Source organism: Fomitopsis serialis, assembly GCF_022376445.1.
Source record: "Fomitopsis serialis strain Sig1Antser10 chromosome Unknown B0H18scaffold_177, whole genome shotgun sequence".
In the NCBI taxonomy this organism is placed as follows: domain Eukaryota; kingdom Fungi; phylum Basidiomycota; class Agaricomycetes; order Polyporales; family Fomitopsidaceae; genus Fomitopsis; species Fomitopsis serialis.
This window is the reverse complement of record NW_025955137.1, coordinates 69,552-80,312: the sequence shown is the minus strand read 5'-3', so window position 1 is coordinate 80,312 and position 10,761 is coordinate 69,552. Positions and strand designations below refer to the sequence as shown.

General features: G+C 50.4%; 1 protein-coding gene across 1 annotated transcript; it reads right to left on the bottom strand.

Annotated features, from left to right (window-relative positions):
* Nucleotides 1-868: 868 nt before the first annotated feature.
* Nucleotides 869-1,332, bottom strand: B0H18DRAFT_887725 (armadillo-type protein; the record flags this gene model as incomplete). The annotated part of the gene is made up of 2 exons (XM_048041194.1): nucleotides 869-1,124; nucleotides 1,175-1,332. Coding segments are annotated over 2 exons (414 nt in total), but the record flags the coding sequence as incomplete, so codon positions are not given.
* Between the last annotated feature and the right edge of the window lie 9,429 nt (nucleotides 1,333-10,761).

Here is a 10,761-nt window from a genome sequence, read left to right as displayed (position 1 = left end):
GGGCCGCTCATCGGCCTTGTCTTGCATGATGACCATGTCGTCGTGCTCGGGGAAGGTCTGCGAGTAGTGGCGGTCCTGATGTCGTACCGGGGAGGTACCGGAAGCGGGTTCTGGTGGTTGCGCTCGCATTCTCGGAGCTCATCGGTGAGTTGTTTACACTCGTTACTCAGTACCTCATACTGTTAAGATCAATGGGACCCATCATTAGTCTCGCGGGAGTGGATGAGAAGCAGGCCATACGTACTTTCCTACGCGGGCGGATCAGTGGGAATTCATGCCAGGATCGAACTAATTACGTACCCAGTCCAGGTGCGTTCCCGCTTCGCAAGCTGGTCCCGAAGCTCTGCCTCGGCGTTCTTGAGTTCCTGGCGTTCGTCAGCGCGTAACCGCTCGAGCTCCTCGTATCTTGCTTGTGCCGTCTCCTCTTGCGCAGAGAGTTGTTCTTGCAGGTCATGACATATCTCCTGCACGCGACAGAGTTTTGCCTCGAGGGCTTCACATCCCTCCTGCAAGACCATGAAACTCGCTTTGCGCTCTGTGTACTTGCGCTGTAGTTCGGTATAGCGACGGAGAAGGTAGTAAGTGGCTTGCAAGTCGGTGTGCTGGAAAGAAGCTCTCAGTGTCTCATGGTCGACGAAGGGGCTCGTCAAGATCTTGTGGACAACAGAGACATCATTAACCTGACCGCCCAGCATGTCGGTAAGGACGTGATCGCCCGGCGACGAGAAGAGGGCCTCGACGATCTGCGTAGACGCCTCGGGCTCGACCTTCTGGTTGACGATCCTGAGCGCGGTGAGCGCGGCGAGCTTGTGGGTGCGGCGGTGCGCAGGTACGAAAAGTGCGGCGTGAATCGCGGCGCGAGCAAGTTTCACCTCAACGGGAAGTTCGGCGTGCCCAGCAGCCACGTCAGAAGCAGCGCGCCGTTCGGGTTCGTCGCCAAAGGGATCAAGTTCAGGATGATCGCAGTAGTGATGCGGCGCTGCTGGCTGGCGGTGATGTTGCTGCTCTCGAGGCAGGCACGCATGCTACGAGCTCCGAAGCGGCCTTGAGCAATCTCCCAGAGTCGGCCGACCATCGCGTCGAACACGAAGTTGGTGGCGGGTGCGCCGAAGCGTAGGCAGCATCTACCCGGCTATTAGTATGCATCCCCATACACACGTACTCTCACACTTACTGCACGACGTAGTTACCGAACTGGTCCAACAAGAGCGGCGGGACGTAGGGCCTCAAGTTCTGCGTGACGAGAGCCACTTCGTCTAGAGTCTGCGCGCACTCGATGGTCTTGTGCGCAGCCCACGTGCCGTTCTTGTGGATTCCGATTATGGCGAGGCACGGAAGACGTACCAGTTGCGTCCGTGCCAATCCGGGTGCTCGTCCCACGCTTTACCAATGTTCTGCACGCGCTGCTCGCAGACCTTCGGGTTTGCAGTAAGCTGGTTGATGGGCATCTCCTGAATGTCCGTCGCAATGCCAATCAGCTGGTACAGGGTGGTCATGATCGGGTCAACTGGGTCACCCACCAATATCCTCAAAGACCGGAGGTTGTTAGCAGCCTGGTCTTAGTATCCCGGTGGGAGGGGAGACTGGGAGCGAGACGTGGAACACGAACTTGCACTGGAGTGAGGCGTGCGGACGGGAATATGCATCATGCAGGATAGTCGTCGGTTCGCTAGAGTTGGCGCACTCCAATCCCGCGCGCTCTTGCTTGCGCGGACTGACCACCTCGGGTGGAGGCGTCGGACTGGTGACGGAACCCAGCGCAGGACTGGAGGCGCCAGTACTCGAGGACGCGACATCGATCACGGACCGACCCAGGGGAAGAGTCGAATGGTGCCGCAGAGAGGCGGGGCTTGTGGAAGATGCGGACGCCGTGAGAAGCCTGGGCGACGGTGGCCCGAAGATCAGTGAGTGCTGCGTCGCAGGATCTTTATCGAGACACGCACGTTGCCGACTGTAGTTATCACATTCTGTATGCCTGCTGGGGCCGGCACTAGGAGCGAAGGCAGCGAGGCGGAGAAGTCCAACGAAGACATACCTGTGGTGGATGAGCCTTCATGCTCCTTTCTTTTGCTTGACCTATGCCCTTCCCTCTCCTCTCCCTTCCTCTCCTCCTCCTTCGCCTCCCTTTGCGCTCCCGGCTCCGCGTTCTCGTGGTTCTGTGGCTTGGTGCTGGACTTCACGCGCCTCGTGCGAGAGTCGAGTGAAGGGCTCCCGGGTGGAGCTTCTGAACCAGGCGAGGAAGGAGGAGCGGTCTTGTCCACATGCAGGGTCGTCGGATGCTCCTAGTGCAGTCGGGCGATTGGTGTAGCTGCCTGAATCGCGGTGAGAGACGAGGTGGTGGCGGTCGAGAGCACTGAGCAGCGCTCGGAGCGCCCATCGTCGACGCGGGCTCGTGACGCATAACACCCTCGGTGTCGTAGCGCATCGTCGGCGCTGCTGAGCGTGTCGTTTGGCGCGAGAACAATATATTGAGCGAGTGTTATACAATGGTGGGCACCAAAAACTTTTTAGATATGGTGGCAGTGCAAAACTTTTAGATGGAGCAAGTGGCGAAACTTTTAGATGGAGCGATTGGCGAAACCTTTTGATTTAGTGAGTGGCGAAAGTTTGAGATGGAGCGAGTTGCGAAACTTTTAGATTGAGCGAGTTGCGCAACAATTTAGATGGAGCGAGTTGCAAAATTTTTGGATGGAGTGAGGTCGCGAAACTTTTTGATACGGTGAGTTACAAACTTTTTGATATGGGATAATAAAGCGTCAAATGGTACACCATACGATCCGAGGTGCATGGTCGCCAGACTTGGTAAGGGTGAGCTTCCCTGTGTCCGGATCATAATACTTGTAAGGTAGCAGTAGCAAACACCTTTTCTGGGATGAAGACCAGGCACTGTCGGTAGGAAGGCATGTCCAGTGCAGACCGGGGATGCTGTCGCGGCTGTTAGATATCATCAATCACTTCATGAGCCGCGTATGCCGTACGAATGTTCCTTGAGTATCTGTAGGATTGAAACGATCGGTCGTACCATTCACGCAAAATGGAAATGACTCAAACAGAACAAGGATGGTACGCACATCTCGCAGATATTTGGATGACGCAGATGCATCGCAGTGCCGGGCATCAAGGGTGATAAGACCCGCACTGTCAAGGGTACCAAGGCTTGTATGGTGTACCGTTTGATGCTTTATTATCCCATATCAAAGAAAATGTAATCCACCATATCAAAAAGTTTTGCGACCTCGCTCCATCCAAATATTTTGCGACTTGCTCCATCTAAAAGTTTTGCAACTCGCTCCATCTCAAACTTTTGCCACTTAGTAAATCAAAAAATTTCACAACTCACTCTATCTAAAATCTTTGTCACTTGCTCTATCTAAAAGTTTTGTGGCTCGTATGTCCAAAACTTTTGTGGCTCGCAGCTCGCCACTACATCTAGCTTTCACAACTTGTGCTTGCACTACTGAGTGCTGACTAATACATGCTTATGTAATAGCCTTGACTGGCAGCACTGCAGCAGCTGCACAGAGGCTCATATTCCGAGTTATTGTCAGCCACAAAACCATCCATAGGTTACCATGGTATCCAGTAGAACACTAGCGGAGGAGACGGCGGGTCACGAGGAAGCTACGAAACGTGGTGAGCAGGGCGGTGGTGGCTGATGCTGCGCCCGCGGTGTCGCTGACGTGGTTACAATACGTACCAACTGGTATAAAACGTTCATCAGGAAAAACGCTTTGGCCGCCCAACAGCTCATATAGCCCAAAGAGCTACATCAACCTACGGGCAACGCTTGAAGACCTCTTGTATAGTTGGTCACTTCTTTTTAACCTGTCGTATAGCGCTTGGGGTGTCTTGAGCAACCCACAAAGACTGATCCGGTGGGACCTAAATTTGTCCTGGCAGCGCCCCCGTTGATCACGATGTGTTCCGCTTGTACAATTTTATATACACCAGATGTTGAACTTCCGACTTTCCAGTGTTATCTTATCTTATCAGTTACGTACATATATGGACTTGTGTTCTGCGATGTAGTATTACATACATTCTTTTGATGGACTCTGTCTGGACTCATCTTGTGACTCGCTCCAGACCGATCTACACTGTTCCAGACTTATTCTGGATCATTCCACTCCCTTCCGGCATGTTCCATGACCTTCCAGTACATTCCTTGATCACATGGACGCTTATGCATATCCCTATCTCTGGAGTTAAGGCTTACTCATTTCCCTAAAACTCGGACTTAGTGATTACTGATCTGCTTACTGATGTAGCATGTGATCAGTCCCAGACATGTATATATACTAGGGTGATTCCCCCCTAATGGATAACGATCTCTCCTCTCTTCTGCCTGCCTAGCATCAGAGTCTTCCCTCTGGGATAGGTCTGTTCACTCCACTCTACTGTCCTTCACTTCCACTGGCCTAACAAGCCCTTCTAAACCTCTTTCACTTCAACAGGTTATGAGCCCCGCGCTCTGATCGTTTATATCACCTGTACCTTTTGCGCAACCAAAGCCCAACTCTTGAAAGAGTGAGTTGGCATATTTTGTCCTTATTTGGACTACTGTTTAGCCGCTCTGTGACAAGTGCCCAAAGCCTTGTCCAAGCGCATTTCCAGGGTAGCTCGCAAGAGCAATTACGAAGTTTTTCCACCGTCTCGTCGTGAGAGATACGACGTAGGCGACGCCGACACTAGCGCTGTTGCTGAGCGTCATCAGCGTTTATACGGTCATCTACCCATCGATCGCCAGATCGATATCATCCTCACTCCTACCCCGCGCCCTCGCCGTCCCACCTATCGTCGCCCTGACACCTCTCGTCCCCCGAAGGCGTCCTGTCGCAAGACCCTTGAGCAGCAGCTTGAGGAGCTCCAGTTGAAGGCAGACGACTCTAGGGCACTCCTTGAAGCTCGACGTGCGGAGTACGCTGCTACGCTTGCCGCTGAAACCGCCGCCAAAGAAGCTGCCAAGGCTTCCCTTATCGCACGCATCGAAGGCGTACCTCTTCCCCTTCCTATCACAGCCCTTAAGCCGTTTGACGCCGACTTCAAGAAGAAGTCTCAGACGGAGAAGGCCGCCATCCTCACGAAGCGTCTCTTCGCCGTTCAGAAGCGCCTTCACCCTCTCTTCACCCACAAGCTGCGCGACACTGTTCGCTGGTCACTCACCGACAACCTCAACGCTTTTGGACGTCGGTTCAATTGGGTCTGTTCTCACTTTGAGACAGAGGGTCATTCGTGGTCGCACGACGCGCTCAACGACGTCAAGCTTGTCTGCGAGCTGATTGGGAAGATCTCCTTCAAGGAGCTTAGCAAGAACCTTTCTAAGGTTACTAGGAAAGTTGGGGACTTGCACAAGGGCAATCACTTGGCTTGGGTAGACAAGTATTTGTAGTCGCGTCACAAATTTTATCTTTGTTCCTGGAATATTTTTCAGTGAAGCATCACAACTGTGGCAACGTCTCAAGAGGAGACATTTGCAGAGACTCAGGTCTCTTCAGGCGAAGAGTCAGACGACTCATACGATTGTTCAAACCACTACCATCTATACGACTACGAGGAGGTTTGCGACGCTCATTATAGAGACGACGATCAAACCTGGTGGAACTGTGATAACACTCATTGTCCAAACCGTTACCACACACCATCTGGTGATTTTCCTCGAGGCTTCAAAGCTGGTATCGCTGTCGAAGCTTGGCAAGACAATTTCCTATTCGCCAACGAATTTTCGGAGTCACCTCCAAAACCTGAACATTTAATCTCGCTCCCTGAGTCGAGATCTCAAACACCTGAACCGGAGGAATTACCCTTCGAGTTATTTACACCAGAACCTCCTTCTTCGCCCGACACACAAGGCGAATTTATCCTCTTATCCGCAACCATGGGTGACGTCAAGCCAGACAATATCCCTAAGCTCTCTTCAGCGTCTCAATACGCTGACTGGTCTGCCGCTATGCGCGGTTATTTAATATTCATAGAGGCCTGGCCCGCTGTTATTGCAACAGTAACTACCGACACAGAGTACAAGAAACAGAATGCCCGTGCTCAGGGTGTTCTATTTATGCGGACTGATCGCTCGATGCATCATTTGCTCGAGGGATCTAGTGGTGAACTCAAGACCGCTAAGGAAATGTGGGCGGCCCTTAAGACAGCCTTTGGTACACCCGACACGGCATTCGTCTGGAGTCTCTTCCAGTCGGTGATCAAGTCTCCGGAGATGTCTGATTCCAAACCTCTGCAGGATCAGATCAACAAGCTGGTTACTCGGCTTAAGGAGATTACGGCTGGTGGCATAACTCTCGGTGAATCGACCCAGGCTCTTCTCCTTCTGTCGAAGGTGCCTGAATCCTATCAATCGATGATCTCTGCGCTCATGGCGACGCAGAACATCAAGGATCTCAAGGTCGACTCTGTTCAGTCGAAGATTCTTGCCGAAGAATCTCTCCGCCGGTCTGGTATGGGACAGTCTGCGTCCAAGACATCCCAGGTCAAGCACAAGTCATCGGGTCCCTGTGGTCACTGCGGTGGAAATCACGGCAGTGAGAATTGTTGGACAAAGTACCCGCATTTGCGCCCCCAAAATAAGGGTGGCGGCAAGGGGAAAAAGGACAACAAGGGCAAAGGCAAAGGGAAGAATAAGGGCAAGGGCAATGGTAACGGACAATCTGGTTCTGGTTCCTCCAACGCTGCTACTACTTCAGACTCCACAAATGTTGTAACTGTAGAATCCTCCGTGTCGTCTTCAGCTAATACTATGACTGCTTCCTGGTATACTGCGGGTCACTCCGCTTCTGGAAGAATGACTGACTGGATTATGGATTCTGGTGCGTCGAAGACAATCACCAACGACATGGCTGATTTTTGGGACTATACTCCTTACGAGGAACCCATGATTTTTGGTACAGCCGGCAAGTCTAAGATTGCAGCTTATGGAGAAGGGACCATCAAAGGTGTTGTGCACGTTGAAGGGAAACATGTTAAAGCAACTATTACAAATGTTGCTTACATCCCTGCCGCATCTGGTCGCCTATTTTCTACTGGTGTTATTGAGCAATCAGGTTTTACCCTAGTTCAGGGAGGAGGTCGTATGGTCATCTATGACCAACCTATTTCGCAAGGTCGAGTCTGTGGTAACATGATCATGGAGGCACACCATAAGCCCTTCAATAATCTCTATATGTTGTACCTAGACATTTTGACACCGCAATCGGCAAAGTCTACAGACAAGTCGAATTTTCGTCTCTGGCATGAACGCTTCGGACATTCGTCTGAAGATGTTATTCGTCAGATTCCCAAGCACACTAAGGGTGTGGATTCCATTGGTGCCAAGGATACTTCTTCTCCTTGTGCAGGGTGTCAGTGGGGCAAGTCTCATCGCGCTCCATTTCCCCCATCGGCTAAACGTGCTACAAAGCCCCTTGAGCTCATTCATACTGATGAGGACGGTCCTATGCGTACCACTGCAATAGGTGGATGGCGTTATTTCATCAGCTTTCTTGACGACTATACTGGTCTTGGTCGTGCCTATTATCTCAAGCACAAGAACGATTCGATCCAAGCGTTCGATGACTTCAAGGCATGGGCTGAGAACCAAACAGATGAAAAAATCAAGGCTGTACGCTCGGATCGTGGGGGGAATATACGTCTGCTGCTTTTACCGAACATTTGCGCAAATTTGGTATTGAACATCAGTTCACAATGCCGTACTCTCCTCAACAGAATGGGAGAGCTGAGCGCTGGAATCGGACCATTGTTGAGAAGGCTATGTCTATGCTGCATCATGCTGGACTAAGCCATGGTTTTTGGCAATTGGCTGTGGACACTGCGGTTCATATTTATAATCGGCAACCTATGCGACGCCTTAACTGGCAATGCCCCATTACTCTCTGGAATGGCACAATTCCGGACATTTCATACTTTAGGATTTTTGGGTGCAAGGCATTTGTGCATGTGCAGAAAGAACAGAGATCTGGGAAGCTCGACAAGAAGGCTGTTGAGATGATCTTTGTAGGCTATGAAGTTGGTTCCAAAGGGTATCGTTTCTGGAACCCGGCTACTCGAAGTATTGTTGTGTCTCGTGATGTGACCTTCGATGAAGAGACATTTCCTGCACGAAAGGACTTAGGCAATAATCCGAAATCCCTGGATGAGCCGTTTGATGAACCTCCTGAGGATGCCAACTCAGAGGATTTAGATTTTGAGGATATTCCTATCCCTGTTCCTGTCCCGCCGGAACATGAACCTGAAGAACATCAGGAGCCAGTGGGAGATAATCCGCAACAGCAACCTGATCCAGTAGCTCCTCCGCAACCTCAGTATGAGCGTCCTCGCCGTCAAGGTGCTGGACAGAACCCTCAGAGGAATAGAGACAATGCCTATGGTGACGAGCCACCAGCAAGTATTGACCGTCGTACTGATAGTCAAGGCCGTCAACAACCTGAGGCTGAAACTGCTCAATTTATACGGATGCTGGCGGAAGCAAACCATGGTCTTCCCCAAAGTCATAAGGAAGCCATGGAATCTCACGACCATGATAAATGGCTCGCTGCTGAAGGTTCTGAGTACAAGTCACTCATGGACAATAAGACTTGGGTTCTAGTTCCACGGCCTAAAAACCGGAAGGTTGTCAAGTGCCGTTGGGTTTATGCGATTAAGCACGATGGTCGCTATAAAGCACGTGTTGTCGCAAAGGGATTTACCCAAGTATGGGGTCAAGATTATACTGAGACTTTCTCTCCGGTTGCACGGTTTGAATCTGTACGCTACTTGTTGGCACATGCAGCCCTTGAAGATTGGGAGATAGAGTCTATGGATGTCAAGACGGCATTCCTTAACGGTGACCTTGACGAGGAAATCTACATGGAACAACCCGAAGGATGGGTTGTACCTGGCAAGGAGAACTTTGTCTGTCTTCTCAAGAAGGCAATTTATGGATTAAAGCAAGCTTCTCGTCAATGGAATGCTAAGATCCACAAGTCTCTCCTAGACTTAGGGTTTAAACGGACTTATTCGGATGCTGGAATTTATGTCTTCTCCCGGGACTCTGACGGACACACCTGCCTAATCATATTGTATGTCGACGACTTGCTCATCATGGGTGACTCGAAATTGTTTATCGACAACATCAAGCAGAAGTTGTCCTTAGAGTATCAGATGACAGATCTGGGTGCTGTTCAGCGATTCCTTGGTCTTAGAATACGTCGAGAGCGTACTACACGTCTCATCTACGTTGATCAGGAAGACTATATTGAGTCAGTTTTGGAGAGGTTTCAGATGTCCAACTGCAAGCCTGCACGGACACCTCTTCCCGCTGGAGCAGACCTAGAGAAGAATCCAGACACAGCATCTGAGGTTTTCCGTACCCGCTACCAGAGCATTATTGGCAGCATCATGTATGCTATGCTCGGTACTCGTCCAGACATTTCTTTCGCGGTCACACGTCTGGCAAAGTATTCTTCAAACCCATCCAAAGAGCATATGCGGTTAGCCTACTATGTCCTAAGATATCTTCAAGGGACTAAGGAACTCGCTCTCTGTTATGACGGAGGCTCGAATTCTGGTCTGATTGCCTATTCAGACTCTGACTGGGGTGAAGATCACGATGATAGGCACTCTACAAGTGGCTTTACTTTCCTTATGGCCAATTGTGTCGTTTCTTGGGTGTCAAGACGTCAACCGACGGTATCTTTGTCTTCAACTGAAGCAGAGTATAAGGCCAGCTCTGACTGCTGTCGTCAGATGGCCTGGCTACGTCATTTTGGAGAAGAACTGGGAGATAATATGTCTCATCCAACTCCGCTTTGTCTTGACAACCAAGGCAACATTTTCCTTGCGGTGAACCCTGCTGTGGATCGCCGCACCAAGCATATAGAAATCCGTTATCACTATATTCGGGAGTTCTACGAACGTGGAGAAATGGAGATCTACTACGTCGCAAGTGAAGACCAACTTGCTGATGCCTTGACCAAGAATGTTCCATTCAGTGGAATTGAGAAATTCAGGTCTTCAGTTGGCATGATGAGATACTTGACATCTTGAACAAGTGGGAGTGTTGAACTTCCGACTTTCCAGTGTTATCTTATCTTATCAGTTACGTACATATATGGACTTGTGTTCTGCGATGTAGTATTACATACATTCTTTTGATGGACTCTGTCTGGACTCATCTTGTGACTCGCTCCAGACCGATCTACACTGTTCCAGACTTATTCTGGATCATTCCACTCCCTTCCGGCATGTTCCATGACCTTCCAGTACATTCCTTGATCACATGGACGCTTATGCATATCCCTATCTCTGGAGTTAAGGCTTACTCATTTCCCTAAAACTCGGACTTAGTGATTACTGATCTGCTTACTGATGTAGCATGTGATCAGTCCCAGACATGTATATATACTAGGGTGATTCCCCCTAATGGATAACGATCTCTCCTCTCTTCTGCCTGCCTAGCATCAGAGTCTTCCCTCTGGGATAGGTCTGTTCACTCCACTCTACTGTCCTTCACTTCCACTGGCCTAACAAGCCCTTCTAAACCTCTTTCACTTCAACACCAGATGTTTCCCAATGGTTGAATGTATGTCATTACCCAGCTGGTAGGAACTTTGAAACCGAAAAGTATGTCTACAATACTAAGAAATCAAAGAGGTGAAAGTACACGGTCTGGCTTAGTACTAGTAGCTGTCCCTGCCAGTGTCCCACGAACAAGCCATCCGCCAGGCGCATACTGACCAAACTGCCCGCCAACGGCATCAGATGTTGCTGGATTTG